This window comes from Plectropomus leopardus, chromosome 3 (genome assembly GCF_026936395.1).
Source record: "Plectropomus leopardus strain MGB_pleo_1.0 chromosome 3, ASM2693639v1, whole genome shotgun sequence".
Lineage (NCBI taxonomy): Eukaryota > Metazoa > Chordata > Actinopteri > Perciformes > Serranidae > Plectropomus > Plectropomus leopardus.
Genome location: NC_142178.1, coordinates 6,244,361 through 6,264,291, shown reverse-complemented (window position 1 = coordinate 6,264,291; position 19,931 = coordinate 6,244,361). Strand labels below are relative to the sequence as shown.

General features: G+C 36.3%; 1 protein-coding gene across 1 annotated transcript; it reads left to right on the top strand.

Moving 5' to 3' along the window:
- The first annotated feature begins 113 nt into the window (after positions 1-113).
- On the top strand, positions 114-19,406 carry LOC121941905 (integrin alpha-M). The gene is made up of 30 exons (XM_042484881.2): positions 114-249; positions 3,818-3,935; positions 4,197-4,288; positions 4,427-4,509; positions 4,618-4,732; positions 5,265-5,395; positions 5,496-5,641; positions 5,852-6,002; positions 6,386-6,521; positions 6,627-6,700; positions 7,416-7,533; positions 7,850-7,992; positions 9,037-9,177; positions 9,280-9,477; positions 10,708-10,838; positions 11,344-11,689; positions 12,553-12,669; positions 13,093-13,163; positions 13,248-13,389; positions 14,518-14,613; positions 14,793-14,872; positions 14,996-15,070; positions 15,371-15,446; positions 15,883-15,990; positions 16,098-16,139; positions 16,232-16,357; positions 16,444-16,557; positions 16,664-16,696; positions 16,804-16,914; positions 17,056-19,406. The coding sequence occupies exons 1-30, from the start codon at positions 201-203 to the stop codon at positions 17,284-17,286; spliced, it is 3,594 nt and encodes a 1,197-aa protein (XP_042340815.2). The 5' UTR covers positions 114-200; the 3' UTR covers positions 17,287-19,406.
- The last annotated feature ends 525 nt before the right edge of the window (positions 19,407-19,931 follow it).

Below are 19,931 nucleotides of genomic sequence, written 5' to 3'. Positions count from 1 at the left end.
AAAAAAGTGCAAAATGAAGGCTTTTGGAAATACCAAAGAAAAGGGGAAGTGAGAGGGAAAGAAGCATTTTGCTGAGAGCAGAAATGTCACATCCATCTGTCACGGAAACACCCTCTTTTTAAAAGCTTACAGGAAGTATTGCAAGTTTCAAGCAAAGCCACAAGGAGATTCTGTTAGACCCTAGGGGTGCGATGTGAAAGATGAACGGGCAGCAGCGCATCTTGCTGCTCACCTACATGGTGGCTATTGGTAAGATCTGAAACTTTTCTACATATCTTGAATTATTTATGATAATATTCGTCTAAGAAAATACTGGAATTTTTCATGTGTATAGAAAGACATAAAGTTGATTTTTCAGGCTAAAACCCTCAAACCGTTCACCCGTGGGCTGATGTCAATTTTGTTATAATTCATTGAAAGGCAATTCATCAGCATTTTAGACTTTGCAAACTGAGAAAATTGGTTTGATATCTTAAAAACTTCAAGGAAAAAAGCAATGAGCAACTTGGCAAGAAATGCCCCCTAAATTGCAAAAAAAAAAAATAGTAAGAGGTGACAAGAAAATGGCGTGAAATTAAGCGGAAGGGAGACCATTAGATGTAAAAAATAGGGAAAAATACCTAGGAAACTATAAAAAATTAAAATAATTTTTAATTTTTTACCTCTCTCTTAAGGTCATTTTCTTCTGTTTTACTTATTTATAGGTAATTTTCTTGTCATTTTTAATGACTTCTTGCTCATTTTTGGACCTTGTCTTATTAAGCTTCTCAGTTTCATTTCTTTCTTTTTTTTTTTGTTGTTGTTGTTGTTGTTGTTTTTTAAGAAATCCAGCCAGTATACACAGGTTTTAATAGGTTAAGGGATGTCACATCTATTTTGTTTTTGTTTAAAATTACAAAAAAAAGTTTAATAACCTTATTATGTGTATTATTTTACTTGAATATTCATTATGTAGTCTTTATATATCATTTTCTATTCTGTGAAGTCTCTACCTTCAGTTTAAAACAAATTGCAAAAAGCTCAAAAAATCTAATATGTTGAACAAGGATGTGTGTTTAACCACAATGCAAGGCACAATTTGAATCATTCATGCTGCTTCAGGTTTGCAGCTTTATGTTAAAACTTTTACAACATGAACTCCATTAACAGATTTAACTGAAACTAAGTTTTAAAGATGAAATAGTGCAGATAGAAACTGAAAGGATTGTGGAAATTTTTAAATGCCTTTATTTATTTCCTTGAGCAGCACTTTTTTTTAATTTAACCCAAGTGTAGAGGAGTGGCAGGAAATACAAATCAGACGTGGATATGAAAAAACTTCAGCACACACAAGAACTATTGATTCATTAGTGATTAAAAAATGATTGATTTTGTAATTTAGGTGAACTGACCTTCTAAAACATGACATTATGTAGTTAAAAAAGATACAAGAGAGAGCTAAACATGCTGCATTTTTCCTGTGTTAACTGATATTTTTTGGCCGCTTGGGGGAAACACATAGACACCTGATGAGGCACGATATCTGCTTTTAGCTCTGTATGGGTCCTCAACTCCTGCGGTAATTATTTGGGGGTGTATTCAAACAGCTCCTAACATGACTTAAAAACTTCTAGCAAGGAGTCCTAGCTTAGGAGTGATTTCAGAAAAGTCTCAGAGCAACTCTGGGCATGGGAAAGACAGGAACTTTGAACTTAGTGAGGAGGTGTGGTGGATCCTGTTGCTATGTATGATGCATTCTTTTAAAAGATTTGATTAGTTATCACAGACACACCATTTTGTGAGGCTGCGAGATGTGGACACTCAGTGGAAATTAAATTAACTACATTATAATATGAGGCTGAGAACACATTGTTTGTGTGATCGCACTGCTGTACTGTAGCATTATTCCAGTTGCCAAAATATTTTAGTGTTATGATCAATTGTTTTCTGGATTTATATCATTATTGTGTTGGGTGGATGATGTGAACGCAACTCTAATGAGACTGACCACAAACACCCTGCACCATCTGATCTGTAGCATTTGATTAACTCACTGTAATCTAGCGTTTGGAGAATATTTCTCCTACTTACTGGTCTTTTTACCATTTTTCCATTGCTGAAGAAACTCTTAAGTCTCTTCAAAGACCTTCTCCTTACTTCTAACAGTTATTCACCTTAGGTGCTCTCTCTTTAGGGCTGAGATGCTTTGTGAATAACTTCTGTCTGTACCAGGATCTAATGTTAACCTCTAGGGCAAATTCTTAGAAAACGTTGAAAACCAGAGCAACTCTTTGTATTAGGAAGCTTTTTTGATACAGCACCTGGCTTTTTAGCTGCTAAATGCTATTATGTTCATCAGCTAGCTATTAACTTTATGTGTCATTTGGCATGTGGCAGGCACAGTGGCATATAGGCTGCTTGCTATAGCTGAAAATAAACACTGATGGAAGCAGGGAGAGGGAACCAAAACAGTAAAATTGCTGATCATTTAACCAAAACAAAGAGATATAGATGCATAAATGCTCCATACAGCCTAGGGGAACTGCAGAGTCTGGTGACAATTCTCTGTGGGTTTGTGACAAAATTATGACATTTTTTCACATTAAGCATTGTCACTATATGAAAAGAAATATTAGCACACAAAAAAATTAAAATACAAGAAAACAGAATCACTGTATGTCAAACACAACAATAGAAGCTAAATGATTATTTAAGTGTCCCTTGAGACTTTCCTGCTGTTGCAACACCTCGTTCCTATTCCCAACTCATCCAATACTGCGGCATGGTGAATGATTTCGACACCGTCATAAAAAGTATTTTTTGAGGTTGCATAGTTTGCCATCGGGCAGTGTTATAAACCAATGTCATTTTGAAATGCTACAGTATTCAAAGTTACACTGCATGTTCAGCGGTTGGGAGTGGGTCCAACAAACCCTGAACTTTTACCCAAAAGCTGCTCATTTTCCATATGAATGTTGAGCTAGCCATGTTTTTTTCTAGACCTTACCAAGTGCTTTCGTTGCACAAGGAAATAAACGTAAATGCAGGGTGTTTTACTAATGTTTTAATTTTAAAAAAGACTGTATGCATCTAATGGGTAGACACTACACATTTGCACAATCCATTTAACAGCACGAATTTGACACCGTGTCCCGGAACATCATCAACAGACACAGGAGGAGACCGAGCGCATTGTATATAGAAATGGAAGTGCACTGACCAAGACGCACTATTTGACAAGTTGAGATGAGAATGTGTTGGTTTTTTTTTTGTTTGTTTTTTTTTTTGCTCATTATAAAGTACTCAACAGATATATTCTGGTGTAGTGTCGATTGAGGTTAATTTGGACCTGATCTGCCCCCTAGTGGAAAAATATAATCATCCACTAAGGCTTTTCCACATGGACTTTTATCAGTGCCAAGTCATGCACACAGGTACACAAAAAGTACAGAAGCAAGTATGTAAACAGTGGTGCTCTTCTTGCATCCATTTGTCTAGATATAGGCTGTGTTGGGCTGAACAAATATCAATATTATCAATACTGTTAAATGTTTTATAATCTTAAAAGCACACTTGTTCATTTGTACTTTCCACCAATTTCTTGCAAATGTTTGGGTCATTTCTTCTTTAATAACTCATTGCCCTCTTCCCATGTTTTTGAAAGAAATCAAGCCAAATTGCTCACGTTTCAAAGGGTTATACTGAATTCTAGTAATTTGTTCTCCTAGAGTGCAGATCCAAACTATATATAGTACATCAGTGCATTTGTAATTATCAACAAGAACAACTGTAGTGGTGAGTAAATGTCTTTGTTTTGTTTTTTTTTTGCAAATTCCAGCCATCACTGTTTCTTTGGCTTTCAACATTGATATAACAAGTCCTGATGTTTATACTGATGAACCAAAAGATTTTTTTGGATACAAAGTGCTTCAATACAAGTCTGGAACAGATAAAGGGTAAGTTTGCACATGCAACATGGTGCGTCAGTTGATATGTGGTGTTGCTGTAGTTGAGGAAATCCTGTCTGGTTAAATTGCTCACATTTCTTTCAGTGATGCTTAATTTCCTTTTGCATAGAGGTGTAATATAGATGGAAGATTACATCCTGCGACGAGTCTTCCTGTTGCATCACTTCCCATAGCAAAACAAATGTTCCCTTAAGTTAAAAATGTGCTGCTCATCTCAGTCTTGTCACTAAAACGATGAACCCACTACAGGATAATGGTTACTGCACCGCTGCGGGAAAACGGTTCTGGGGCAATATGCAAACTCACACAAGACCAACCCATCCAGTGCTTTAGTCGGACAGGTATATAAATATGGTTTTCAAAGTCAATATCACACAATGAACCACACAAATAAAACCAAAAAGTATCATTTACAACAATACAGAAATACGAACACCTTGATGGATTCTGAAAGTACTAATGAAGTGCTATTGTTGCAGAAATTTCTCTCCCAAACTCAACAATACCAGTCAAGCACCTTGGCCTGTCCATAGCCAAAGATTCCAAACGCTCCGAATTCACTGTAAGAAAATCTCAAAGCTCAATCTGTGTGATAAAATCACAAAATTCTCTGTGAATACAATACAACAAAACAACTATCAGTTTCTTCTGCCTCATATTTCTGATCTAGGTTTGCAGTCCAAGTGTCATCCATGAGTGTCATAACAACTCCTATGTGAACAGTGTTTGTTACAATATCACGGATCAGCTTCAGGAAATCTCTTCTTTCAGACCACTTTTCCAAGGTAAAAATCTAAAAGTTTAAAACATGAAGACAGTCAACATGTTCTCATCCAAAGTCGTAATATATTGCTGCTTTGCAGTGGATATCCGAGACTACATATTATGTATCCGGTATCATTCTGTGTCTACTATTGATGTGCCTGGATGTACATGGTAAGGTGTAGGAAAAATCCTAATATTTAGACAGGCAGCTAAAGACTCCGCAAGACGTGACAAGTTCTGTCTGGCTGCCTTCTCAACTGATGCCAACCACTCACATTTCATGCTGATGCAGTAGGTGCTGTTCAGCCGACTAGTGGCGTATCATTACTCTGCAAATAGTTACATCCGGCCGCCTTGTCAGCTGATTACATAAAAAGGTGGCTGCTGGTATTTGGACTTTGGGCTTTGGAATGAGAACCGGTTAAGACTTAAGACACTTCTCCAACTCTGTCATTGTATCATTTTGATCCCCCTGTAGCAAAATATCATTCTCAATGTTTTTGCCTTGACTAAATATTATCTACAAAGTTTAATACTGCATATTTTTTTCAGAATGCATAAAAAAGACTGTGGACCTTGTCTTTCTGTTTGATGGATCAGCGAGTATGACCGAAAAGGAGTTCATCAAAAACAAAGAGTTCATTCAGGATATAATGAAAACTCTTGAGAACACATCCATCAAGGTTGCTGTGCTTCTACAACTTTAAAGCCTTCATAACCTTAAATTTTAAATTGTATACACCTAATGTTGAACACTGTATGATGTTGTCTGCTTTATTCCAGTTTGCAGCACTTCAGTTCTCCACAGACGTCAGTAAAGTTTTTGACTTCAATGACAGCGGTCGTAACGGTGCTTATATCAATAAACTGAAGAAAGCACGCCATGCAATGGGTCTAACCAACACACACAAAGCCCTCGAATTTGTGCTGTAAGTTCAGTTAAATACATAAACAGTTCACAAACTAACTCACTAACATTAAAATAACAGCTGTTGTTGCCAATAAAAAGGCTTCCACAATTCAACTCTAAGATTATGAGCATTTTTTGAAGTATTAAGTATTAATTTATTCGTACTGTATTTTTAAGTTAATGTTTTTCAATTCTAAGGATTAAAGCTGTTGCTTTACATTTATTTCAGAGACCAAGTCTTGGAAAACTCAGATGTAGGTGCCTCCCCTGATGCTACTAAAGTTGTGATGATAATCACAGATGGAGATCCTACTGATGAAGACATAAATGCAATAATTAAACGATATGATGACAAAAACATAATCCGTCTTGTCATTGCGGTAAGTTGTCATGTGATACATGTCTACATACCCTTTTCTGTCCATTAGATAAATATCTGCCCATAAGTGTATTTCTTATGCTAAAACCATCACATGTGGTATACTTCAGGGCTCTTCTGCTCAACACTATGCAGATGATACACAGGTATACTTCTCAAAAAAAAATATAATAATAATAATAATAAATGATTGATAAGTCATTTTTTTAGCAGTACAAGTACATTTAAGATATTTTGTCTTTTCTCAATAATTAACCAACTGTTAAATAGTGCATCTTGTCTTGTTTCCAGTTTGAAGTCCAATACCGTGCAAAACTATGTTGTTATCTTGCTGGCATTGGCCTCTGAGGTACTTTATAATTTCAAGCAGCAGTTTGGTTTCAGGTAAAAAGTGCTTCGCTGGATAAATTCCAAGACATTGCTTCAAAACCGAAAGAACAATATGCATTTAAAATTGAGAACTATGATGGACTCAAAGGAGTACTGGAAAACTTTCAAAAAAAGATATTTAAAATTGAAGGTAATGTGGTTCCCCACCTCCTTTTTGTACAATAATGTTCATCACTTATTCTTCCTGGTGAGCTCTTACAACAGCACCATCAACTGCCATGCCTTTTATGTTTAGGTACCAAAGAAGCTCAAGCAGGAGACATGACTGATGAAATGTCTCAGACTGGATTCAGTGCGATCTTCTATAATGTGAGTAAAGTCAAAAAGATCAAACCTGGCTGGACACACACATTACCCATAACTGTAGTCAGCCATCATAGTGCTTGCAAACCATTCACACACTTACTGCAGGTAAACAGTGCGTTTAAAATATTTGACCATGTTTATAGAGAATGTATTGGATCAGTGCTCTTGAACTGCAGTAAATCTGTCAAACTCAAATGTTTTCAGAAAAATGTTTAATTTAGATTGTAGTTTAACAGTAATATGACATTGTTTCTTGCCTAGGGATATTATTTCAAATAGACAAGTATGCATTGCATTAGAAACCAGAAGGAGCATGCTTTTAACTATTGCAGTGCTGTGCATGCTGGTAGTTCTAGGCTTTCTCTCTCTCTCGAGCAAAATCGTCCTTTATCACTTTTTTTTTGTCATGTAACATTGATTCAAGAAGTATGTGTGTCTTCCTACTGCATAGATGGCCAAGTTCTATGAGGACTTACTTTATAAATGTGAAATGTTATTTTAACTATTTTGTTTGTCAGACCCAAATGGAACTTGAAAATCTCTTTTATTTTGGGATGTCTGTTCATAATTTCCGCTCTGCTGCAAACCCACCACAATCAAAGCAATCTGACTGCAGCATGTCAGACTGTGCTGCTGATCTGTCTCCTCCCAACGTAACTACTGTTGATAGCTGACTCCTTTCTGTGCCCTGACTAGACATGCACATTTCTGTCAACAGGATAGACTGATTTTGGGTTCAGTGGGATCAAACAGCTGGCAGGGATCTCTCCAAGACATTCATGGCAAAACCGAAACACCAATTAAGGATGAACTCATGGAGATGGACTCCTACATGGGTACTGAAGCTCAAGTTATTTCTTTATCAGATTATCTGCTTCTTAATTAATTGATATCTTTTATCTGGCTTGAGATTTTGATGTTCTGTTTAATTTTAAGTGATGCTTGGTGAAAAAATACATGCCCCTATCACTTTCCAATCTAAAAATGACATTATGCTTCTTGAAAATTAATACAATTTTAGAAACTGAACACTTGTCACCTGCATTGTAACACTTTTATGAAAATCATTATGAAATCATAACCTTCTTGATGTGAATGTACATTTAGCAGATGATGTCATATTTCCTGTATATACATATGTGTGTGTTGCAGGATACTCTATTGCTGTTGGAAAGAAGAGTGATGCTCCTCTATATTTCACTGGTGCACCAAGATATAACCACACAGGACAGGTCATACTTTTCACATATTTTGACAAGAAGTGGCAACTATCCCACAGAATAAATGGCAAAAAGGTTGGTAATTGTCTTGATATGTTCTGTTTTTTTAATCTACCTCATCAAACATATTACAAACATTTTTTTAAACCTTTATCTGCAATTGCCTTTTTGTTAGAGCCAGTGCCTGTCCTTTCAAAGGACATTTCTCATGAACCAACTTTGTATTTAAAGAGCATTGGCCTGTCCAAGAGGCAGGTTAATTTTAACGTTTAATATTTCTAGCTCAGTAATCTAGAAACTCTTGCACTAACAGTATATCTGCAGTTCCCCCTTTGAAACCTGAGCAAATTGGCTTGATTACTTACAAAAACATGGGTTTTGTACACTGAACAAAATTGAAATGCAAGACTTTTTTTGTTCCCATGTTTCACAGGTCAATCTAAGACATTTTTTTAAAATCATAAGTGGCCTTGCACATGTATATCACCTTCCTAGTCTTTTGTCAACTCAGAGTGCTTTCACACTAAATGTCACATTCACACACACATTCATACACAGGTGGCTGAAGCTACCAGGCGCCACATGCTACTCAGTTCAAACATTCACATGCAATCACACACTGATTTATATGCCCTCGGAAGTAATTCAGGGTTGAGCTGACTGTGTGACATGATGACTCTGTGATAAAAAAGCACATTTTAGTGAGGCCTTTTATAGTGACCCACCAAAGGCACACCTGTCGGGTGGATAGATTATCCTGGAAAAGGAGAAGTTCTCACTAAAGAGAAATAAATCTTAGATCTTTAACTTAAGCCTGTGAAAATGGGAGCTGAAGCAAGTGTAGCATTTCACTTTATGTTCGATGTAAAAATTTAGAGCTGCAAAACACTACAAGTTGCACCTTTGTGAAAATGTGGGGAGGCACAACATTTCTGTGGTTGCAGAAAGGAAGCCAGAGCACTTTCTTGCACTGGCACCTAGATTTGCAAAAACTGTGAGAGAATGACAGTTGCTCAAAGCACATTGACTTGTATCCTAGCTGTACTTGTATATGTGTAGGTTTTTCAAAAAAGGCTAAGGGATGTCATATTTTAACTTGACATGAATTTCACTTTCCAGATGGGTTCCTACTTTGGTGCAGAGCTTTGCTCAGTAGATGTAAACTCAGATGGCAACACAGATTTCCTGCTAGTGGGAGCCCCACTGTTCTACCAGGCGAAGAAAGAAGGCCGGATCTACATCTACACACTGACTGATGAGGTGGGCCAGGATAAAGAATTAATGATGTGTTTGAGCTTTAGTGACATTACTAGAAGCTAAATAATGCATTGATTTTCTTACATGTGTTCTCATTGCCCACAGATGCAACTGGAAAATGAATGGAATTTGACTGCAACATCCATGGGGAGGTTTGGATCCACCATCTCTAGTCTTTCAGATCTGAATGGAGATAAACTCCGAGACGTTGCTGTTGGAGCCCCCCTTGAGGATGATAACAGGGGGGCTGTGTACATCTACCTTGGTGATAAACACAGAGGAATACGCAGCACCTTCAGCCAGGTAAGACGGCGAAAACCTGACACGTTTTGTTTTATTGCGTTTGGAGAGAAAATAATATAGCTCTCTATGTGATGGAAACAGCCGCAGATTAAGTGAGGTTCACTATGCTGGGAGCAGGCAAAAAATATATTTCCACACCAGTCAGTCTTTCCCCCTTGTTTCCTCCCTGATGCCTCTGTCTAAATATGTAAAATGACCCGTAAAATATATACTGAGGAGGGATCCCTCTCACTTCCACAACGAAAATCCAGGCGCAGCAGTTATCTGGAGGAACTGAGTTAGTGATATGCAGTAATAGGACATGAATATTTGCAAATGAAGAGAGAGAGAGCGAAGGAGAAAGGAGGTTAGTGTATTACAGGAAGTCCACCAGCAGACTAGGCCTATAGTAGCCTCACTAAGGGCTGGTCCATGGCAAGTCAGAGCCAGCCCTAACTATGAGTTTTATCAAAGAAGAAAGTCTTCAGTCTACTCTTAAGTGTGGAGACAGTGTCTGCCTCCTGCAACGAAACTGGAAGATGGTTTTGCCGAGAAGGAGTGTGATAGCTTAAGGTTATGGTTCCCATTCTACTTTTGGAGACTCCAAGAACCACAAGTAAGCCTGCATGCTCAGAGCACGGTGCCCTGCAGGGATAGTTGGGTACTAGGGTACTATGAAGTCTGTAAGATGTGATGGAGCTGGGCCATTTAAAGCTTCGATTTGACTTCAGTTCTGGAATTTACATGGAGCCAGTGCAGAGACACCCAAAAAGGATTAATATGATATTGTTTTATAGTTCTTGTCAGTACACATGCCACAGCATTGTGGATCAGTTGGCGACTCTTTCGAGACTTGTTTGAGCAACCTGATAATTGGGATGAAATAATCTACCCAAGTAGTAACAAATGAGTGAACTAATTTTTCTGCATCCTTTTGAGACAGGATATGCCTTTTTTTCTTTCTTTTTTTTTTTGCAATATTATTCAGGTAAAAGAACAACGTCTTTGAAGTTTATTTTAATTACCAGTTTAAGGACAAATCTTGATCAAATATCATTCTGTTTCTTGTGGTGGTGCTTAAGGCCAAAGCAATTTTAGTGTTTAGTTTTGTGTTGTTTTCTGCCTTGTCCTGGGCATCTACCAAAATAACTTAACATGCATCATATGACTCCACCTCCTCTATATTAAGTACCCTCGAATATTTGTGTAAATCATGCACTGTTTTAGCTGTCCAATCTCTTGTTATTCCAGAAAATCATGGGACAGAAAATACAGCCTGGGCTGAGATTCTTTGGACACGCAATTGATGGGGATATTGACCTTGGAGAGGACGGACTCCCAGATATTGTTGTTGGATCACAGGGTGCTGCTATTGTATTCAGGTACGTATGTAAGTATGTGGTTCAGTATGTACAGTTGCTAACCCTCAAATCTCAAAGCCAGACTACTTCTCAATGTTCAGTTCTCACGACAAAAGAATGAAACACATTGTTTGAGAATCTACAGAGCTCTATGAGGCAATCTACAAATCAGACTAGTTATCTTGTACAGTTTATGGTACATGATAAGTGTCTAATGAAGGGACTCACTGCCTTTAGAAACTCAAGAACTTGAACATAAACAAGATGTTCTATAAACTACAAGTATAACAGGTATCAGGTTTAGGACTCTTTAAGTCTGAATTAGGGAGAGAAGTATCAATCATCACCTAAATAACCTGCTAAAATAATTCAATGGATGAGTCCAAAGCCACAGTTAAAAGGCACGTACTGGTTTCTTGTTTACCCATGCTTTATGCATCAGTATACAAGCATCCTGTAGACAAAAAAACATTTTTACTAAATCTAATAATCCTTTTTTTCTTTCATTTTGATGAATGTCTTTCAGGTCCAGGCCTGTCTTTAATCTCATGGCACATCTGTCTTTTTCGCCAAAGGAGATTAGCACTGACAAAATTGACTGTGTGGACAACAGAGATGAAACTTTACCAATGGTTACCTTAACAGCATGCTTTAACATGTCAGAAATGACCCAAAGCACAGCAGGTACGGACCTGGCCCCATCAGATACAATGAGCTACGGACTTAACATCTCAGTGATGCTCGGTGTGGATCCAATGAGACCAACATCTCGAGGTTTCTTCAGTTCAACCAACAAGAAAGAGAGGAATGTTACCTACACCTATGAGCTGCTAGATGAATACTCCTGCTTCAACTACTCCATCTACATGCCAGTATGGAGATGACTTTCACCCTCACATTGTCTTTAACTATTAGCAGCTATCCCTTTCTTTCGATTCAACTACCCTACATACTTTAAAGCCAGCAGAGTTTTATTTAAGGGATACTTTCCATTCATTCAAACTTTAGTTTAAGACTCTGTAAATCATTGAGGGAGACACTCATTTTCAATTATGCAGCGCGTGAACAAGACATTTAAAACATTCAACAAGCAAACAAATAACAGTTTAAAAAGAGATAGAATCATACAAAAAACAAAGGATAATAGCAGTTAGCTGATTTTCAACCAGCTTTGTATCAAAACAATGTAGATAGTATGTGTAGATAAACTGTGAACTGAACTATGAACTGTCTGTGTTTTCATAAACATGTTTCAGCTTCCTGCCTAACCGTAATATGAGGTCTGGTTGGCCACATGAGGTTGCATTAAGTCACCTACCACAAGTGTATTTGTGTCTTTCTACAGCATAGACAGCCTAGTTTTATGGACTCTCTTAATATTGTCGACATACTTCTTTAAGCATGCCCAGTATATTTAATAACTTTAACTGGCTGAAAACAAATGTGTGATATATTTTCCAATGGCTCTATATGCTATGGATTTCTCCAAATTGTGTTTAATTGTTTCTTTAACCTTACCCTGAATTTGGACCTTTTGTTATTCGTCACATTATCAGAAACCTAGCACACACACACACACACACACACAAAATAATAAATAAACTTAAACAACACTCACATAATAATAATGCATTGCAATGCATACATAGACAAACTTTCTAAAATAAAAAGTTTGATTTTTGTCTGCACTTCAGCAATATGCAGATGACGCTTTCTTATTTGTTTGTTTTTGCAGAAATGTGTGCAAGACATACTGTCACCCATCAGAATCAAATGTAACTTCACCCAGGTTGACAGCGAGAGTGCCAGTGCCGTGTTGAATATGGACATCAAAAGGCAGACTGATGTTGAGGTATGTACAGTGGTTTTAACACAAAACTGCAGCAAGTCACATGTCAGAGAAGGTCATTACTAAATTTCATAGCAATGCATCCAAAGATTGTTGAAAGATTTCACTCTGAATCAAAATATCTCCAACTGCAATACATCCAATAATTGTTGAGATATTTCAGTTGGGACCAAAGCAGAGCAATAAACTAATTAACTAACATAACCAGCATTAGAGTCATGCCATTGGCATTTCTTAAAACCATTACTTGAATTGACAGATGGAATGTGCAGATCAGCTTTCCACATCATTCCTGTTATTTTTCAGTTGTATTATTATTACCATCATCTAGGATGAATAATCCTGATGTATTGTTCTATTTTAACTTGTCTGGTAACCCAGGCTTTATTGTTTACATTTTTTATTTTTAATCTTGTTATTTTACAGGTTCCATTTGAAAAGCATTGTAGAAAAAACGACACCTGTATTGCCGAACTTGAGGTGGACTTCAACTTCACGTACGTATATATGACAAACACAGCACAGCAACTGTAATATTATCGTCATATGTCCAAATGTAAGACGTACTCTCTTTCTCACAGGACCCCAACATTATTAGTGGCAGAGAATAACTACTTCAACGTGTCTATAAAACTGTCCAATCAAGGTGATGACTCATACTACACCAGCCTCACGATGTACTATCCTCCAGGCCTCTCCTTCTCCATGATGACTATTACAGAGGTGACTTCAAAGTTAAATTTGTATATCACGTCCTTCTCAGTAGTGGCTTTGCTCTATACACCTCTCAGTTTGCTTGTTAAACGGAATCGCCTCAAGACATGTAATGTAATTTTATTCAGACCGGGACAGTGCACAATAAAACATTAACCTCATATAAAACAAGGAGAGATGTACTTCCACTGATGCATAATAAAAGTGCTTAATTTCCACAAAGCCTCTTTCACACTTCGTGTGCCAGTAAAGAGTTAATGAAGAGGTTGATTTAAACCCGGTGCAGGTAGTGTGGGCTGTTAGAGAAAAGAGTGCTTCTCGTCACAACATCAAACTCTTAAAACCGATGCTGTTTGAAATGACTGACTGAAAGTTCAAACTACAGCATGCTAAGACAAATTTCACAGCACTGAATTAAGGCTTTTGATTACTCAAAGAAGTGATTTGACATATATTGTCAGGTTTACAAATTTTAATTACATATAAAATTTCCTTTATATTTAGATCATAATTGCTGATTAGTGGCCCTAGGATCTTCATTTAGTGCTTATTTTTTTCTGGAGCACAAGTTTCTTGTGTTTTATTTGAACCCCATCCAACTGAGTCATGTAATTCTCACATAAACTAAAAAAAAAAAACAGCATTGATGAACTTAAATCAAGTAAAACGAAGATGAACATAAAATGAGAATTTGTGTAACTATGGCTCAAATAATTTCTGTCATTTACTAAAATGTTAATTACTGTTGATACATTCTGTGTATTTCAAATATGTTGAATTTACTAAAAAGCTCCTGTAATTATTGCTAAAATGTATTAAATTTATAGAATATATTAACAGCAATTACATAAACTTTGTTAAAGTAAATTCAACTTATTTTAAAAACATAGAGTTTGTCAGCAGTTATCACACAAACTTAATAGTAAATACCAAAAAGGAAATTAGGTCAAATTTATGAGCTTTAGTTTCATAAATTCTCATAGCCTTTTGAGGTTTATGTTAAAATTACGTGACTATACTGAATGGTAACTTTGCATGTAATTGAAATATGTATGTGTGTCTAATGATAGATAAAAATCATTTCTAGAAGGTCTCACTTTTCAACTTTTTTTTGTGTTTGTTTTCTAACTAAAACAGGCAACGAGACCAACAGTCCATAGCTGTCAAGACCTGCAAGTACTTGACAAAACCATATGCGATGTCAGCCATCCTGTGTTTTACAGCAAATCATCTGTGAGTCATTGTGCACCCTGACACCTTCTAACCAAACAGAAGTGAAGGCTGACAAATAAAGAAGTGTAACCTACTGCCTGAACTTTTGACATTTAGAACCATGGGAACTTCTCTTATATTCACTTTTATTCTTTCTCTTTGACTCACATTTAACACCATTTATTTTTATTTCTGTGAAGGCAACATTTAGAGCTTCTTTCCTCATCTTGAATGATTGCGAGTGGAAAGACACAATTTCGATGTCTGTTATTGGAAAAAGGTAAAAGCCTTCTTAAAGAGTGCAACACAGCAAAGCTCAATATTTTCTATGTGTTATTAAAAAGGATTGTTCACTTACATTACATATTTCATGTTTCACAAGAAATGCTTTTTATATCCTCAGTAATAATGCAAACTCCACCATCTCCCTGCCCAAAACCATCCCAGTGCAATTTGAAATTAATATGGCAGTAACAGTGTAAGTGGCTCTATTTACATAAATAGTTATTTTATTTTATTTTATTTTATTTTATTTTCATCTGTAGTAATTTATGCTGAGGAATTTCATTTTTATCTTTTTTACATACATTAAGATGGACAGTTCAATTTCCTCTGCTGCTTCTTACTATTTTGGAGCGATCATGTGCTCATATAAAAGCTCTGTAAGATATTTCATGAGGAGACTTGTGGAGGAATTTTTATTATTTAAATTCTCTCTCTCTCTCTCCTACCTGCATATTGTGATCATCCTGTATTTTATTTATTTATTTATTTTTAGGAAAGAAGACCCTATGACTTACATGAACTTTACTGCAGTGGATACTGGACCTAAAAAACTGATTGCTGTATATAAGGTACGACAGTTAGTTACCCCGAGCAAGCATCCAGTCCCAAAGACAATTTTAAGTTATCTGTCGTAATGTCTTTAAGTATCTGTCTTAAATTTAAAGCACTCCTACATGCCCCCAAGAGCTTGTTTCCCTTCTTTCTTTAAATGATTGTATTTTTCCTTAGTCATTTGAGGAATTTCTGACAAATCACACAAGTATTCACAATGTTGAAAAGCTTAGGGAAGACACAAAAAAACTGATGACGATCCAGGTTTCAAAGGCTTAAACTGAAAAACATCCATGACGTAACATTACACAATTGTACCTCAACCGTCTGGAAGTATAACATTCTAGAACAGTAATGATGCAGTAGCAATACTGTCATCTTACTGTCAAGTACAAAGTGAATACAAATGTTTCTGAAAATATCAAACTTAAAAATATCTCTCCTTATTTGCAGATAGATAATCTTGGTTACAAGGATTTTCCTGTCAATGTGTCCCTGTTCTTTCCAACTAAACTGGAGCATAACTTTGAACTGACGAACTATCAAGTCATGGTCCAGCAGGTAACCTGGCGACTGCCAGAACGCTACATATACTGTAAATGCTGCATTTATACTACTGCTGTGTACAGAACTATAAATCTTTAATACTTACCAATGGACTTTTTTAGAATAAAACTCAATGCAAGGCCGTAACTGACATGGAGTCGAAAGTAAGTAAAACATATTTAGTATCAAAACATGCTCAACTGAAAATGTGAAATTAAGAAATCCTTCAGTAAAACGTGCTGTTGCTGTGTTGCAGTATTGTACGCCAGAAAAACAATGCAAAGTCATAGTGTGTGACATTTTCATCCTTGAGAAAGAATCACCCACTGAGGTCATGTTATCAGGAGATGTACAGTTTAAAGATCTCAAACAGCAGGCAGGGGTACGTAGCAACAACACAGACAGAATGCACACCACATATCCCCTTCAAAGTGATGAATTTATCATGAACAAACTCTTATTTTGCAGAATATTGCCTTCCTTAAGCGATACACTGGAGACGGTGCAGAGGTCAAATTTAAAAGCTTTGTACGTGTTAACTATGACAAGACACGGTATGTGCTGAGCTCTCATAAACAACAGGTACGTAGATGTCCGTGGTTCCATTTCAAAGATGTTGCTTTTATTGTTTATCAGAACACCTAATTCAATGTGTTTATTAACCACAAAATAAAATGCCTTTCCACAGGAGAAGTCTGACAACGATCCAATGGTGAAATGGGTAAATTCAATCCCACTGTCATCCAAAACTATTTTATCTATTAACAAATGGCATAGTAAAATTTAAGTAAGTTAAAGTCCCAGTTTGACGACTTTCTCTGTCAACAGATTGAAGTTCGGGTTGAGTTCATAATTCCACCAGATCAGTTGCTGATTATCGGAACAGGAGTTGGACTGGGGCTCTGGCTCCTGATCATAATCACGGTCATTATGTTTAAGGTGAGACTCGATTTCCAAACTGAAGTTTCATTACAAACCACAATCCAATACAAACCTTTGTCCTCATATTAGGGGTTCAACTAAATTAAGAACATCTGTCAATGGCAGTTGGTCTAATGATTTTCTTTTGTCTGTCGTAAGTTGGGTTGCTTTAAGAGGAAAACTCTCGAGTATTATCAAGAAATGGAGGAGGAAGCTGCTCAGCAGGCTGGCAGCCCGACTACGTCTGCCTCTGCCCCCAACTACGGGTTGGTCGACCAATCAGAGACTGACAGCAAATCTGACCAGCCAGCAGAAAACAAGACGCTTCTTGATGATGGTAACGTGAATGGCAGCAGCCCACCAGCTGATAAAGTGCAGGAAATGGATTAAATCGATGAACCATCTCAAATTCAAAATATGCACAGGAGGTTGTTAGTAGTGAGTAACATTGTTAAAGGAATGGTTCCGCATTTTGGGAATTAGGTTTATAGAATTCTCCATTGATGATGTTTTTCTGTAGACCCACATAGATGTCAGTGACGCCCTGGTTCCCTCATCAAAAAGCCAATATGATTTTTCTGTTGCATTTTAAGTTTTTACAGAAAAAAAGATCTGTGACAACTTTAGTTACATGTTTTGTTCGGCAAAATAATTTAAAAAATAAATTACACTTTTATGATTTTTAAAACCTAAATGCCATGGCCAGAGGTAAAAAAAAAATAACAAAAACTAACATTAGATAGATAGATAGATAGATAGATAGATAGCTATAAATGAACTTCACTGTGGTTGCATGACTAAACATTCCTACCAGCGGTCTCATTAGCCACCTGTTAGCAACCCCATTTTTGAAGACACAGAAAAGCTTCACAATTCAGGGGGTGTTTACTGAGGAATTTTATGATGTAGAACAAAACATGAAAATCTCTTTAGCTTTTATTAACCACAGACCTTATGTTAGACATTGAACCAAAACCCCATTCAAAAAACACATTGACTTCATGACAAGTGGACCAGGAGTGCTAAAATGCTAACACATTTCCAGGTTCAAGGACTCCCTCCATGGGCACTCTGTTCACTTTGTTATAGTGAGTTATACTGATATAATTAAAGCTTGAGCCAGGATATATAAGCATTATGATTGTAACCAGTGGGAAACTGTTGGCCTGGCTCTCTCTGAATCTAACGAAGTCTACCTACCAGCCGTCTAAAAGCTGACAGATTAACATGTAAGACCTTACTGTTTTTAGTCCACATGTACTTTAAGTGTAATAACGACATTTATTTTAGTTATTTTAGTACCAAACAATTATAAATAGCTTACTGCAGAGTACCTATCTTGTGGTAAAACATATCAAAGAATGCTCATTTAGATCTTTTATTAATCCTTAGGGACTGTTTGGCGCATTTTACATGCTTTTCACCTTTTATTTTTTGATAATTTTGGCTGTGTTGATGCATATGACATACATGTCTTGTATGTTTTGATCCCACAGCCATCAAAGCATAAAAACATGCATTGTATTATTTCTGGGTGTCATTCTGGGCTTTTGCTTTGGAATTAGTCATATTTACTATTTTCCACCTGATGACATCCTTTTCACCATATTTGGCATATGGACAAAATTACATGCTATTTCAATTGGGTGCACTGTCACAGTCAGTGTTGCTGCAAATCATCATCAGACTGTGATAATCAACAATGTACTTTGCATGTAGTGTACTGAAAATAATTATTTTTTCCCCATCTAAAAACAGACTGGCATCATGACAAAAACCTGGCATATTAGGAAAGTTGATGAATAGTTGATATTTATGATTAGGACTGATGTTGGTTAAAAATATTACTCAGTGACAGAAGAAAACCATATTAATTCTTCTTTTTTTTTAAGCTTGATTTTTAAAAGCGCATTTTGTGCACAGAGCAATACACATATATGAAATATTAAAGCAGACCCTAAGGGTTAATGTTGACAGGCTCGAGTAGTGTTTGCTCAGATGGTAAAGTAATAACTGGTGGCTGGGTATTGGGAGGACAAAATCTACGTCCTTGTGTGGGAGTAAAACACTTTAACACTCATATTTAAATAATAATGTATAAAATACTGTACCTGGGCAAGCTGGGGGAAGCATGGAGACATAGTAAACGCAGAGAAACGCTGTAAATACCTTTGAGAATAAAGGTGGTGGCTGATAATAGTTCTTTAACTGGGACATGGCTTAAAAAAGACCTTCTGTTAATAAATGGATAGATGAGAGGATTACTTCTAATGTTAGAGCTCAGGAGGGTCCATCTGTTGGACTGAAATTGTACATCTTTAATCACATTTATGTAAACATGCAGTATTATAAATATACCATCTACTGTTATTTCTTGGTATTCTTTAGTTTATGTGAATATATATATATATTTTATTTTGCTCACAAGTGTTAAGGGCTCTCTTGTTGATAAAGTGTGTTTATACCGTTAACATGTTTTAACCTATATAAATAAAACACTTACTCCATAAGGTCTTGGTGAATTCTTGCATTTTGTTATTAACTATAATGCTGTGTTTTCCATGTATCATTTTATGGTGTGTTAATCTATTTTTGTTTCAGTTTTAAACAGAGATGCACAAGACACCTTTAGTTTTTGGTTTTTTTTTAAAAAATATTTTAAAAGCTATTTCGTTTTCACTGACAATCTGTTTACCCCAAAATTGTGCACCTAGCTGTCAAATTTTTATATATATATGTGTGTGAGTGTGTGTGTGTGTGTGTGTTTGTCTGTGTATATAAATATCAATCTAAAAATATCATTAAAAAATGATATTTTAATGCTGCAATTTCGTCATCCACTTTGTTAAAAGAATTTTTGAGCTATTCATGTCTGTGAAAACATGGATGCTTCACAGACAGCAGCACTGAGGATCTCTACAATTAGCATGTTTGCAAGGTGGACATTGAAGATTAGTGTCACTATACAGAATTTGACTAAACTTCTCTCCCTATGATATTGAGTAATGGTCAGAACTCTATGAAGTTACAGCTGA

What these genes read in the sequence shown, in the direction of transcription:
- LOC121941905 (XM_042484881.2), top strand. Translation starts at nt 201, where the DNA reads ATGAACGGGCAGCAGCGCATCTTGCTGCTCACCTACATGGTGGCTATT. An exon ending in GGTGCTGCTATTGTATTCAG is followed by an intron (nt 10,839 to 11,343) that starts GTACGTATGTAA and finishes AATGTCTTTCAG; the next exon opens with GTCCAGGCCTGTCTTTAATC. An exon ending in ATCAAGTCATGGTCCAGCAG is followed by an intron (nt 15,991 to 16,097) that starts GTAACCTGGCGA and finishes GGACTTTTTTAG; the next exon opens with AATAAAACTCAATGCAAGGC.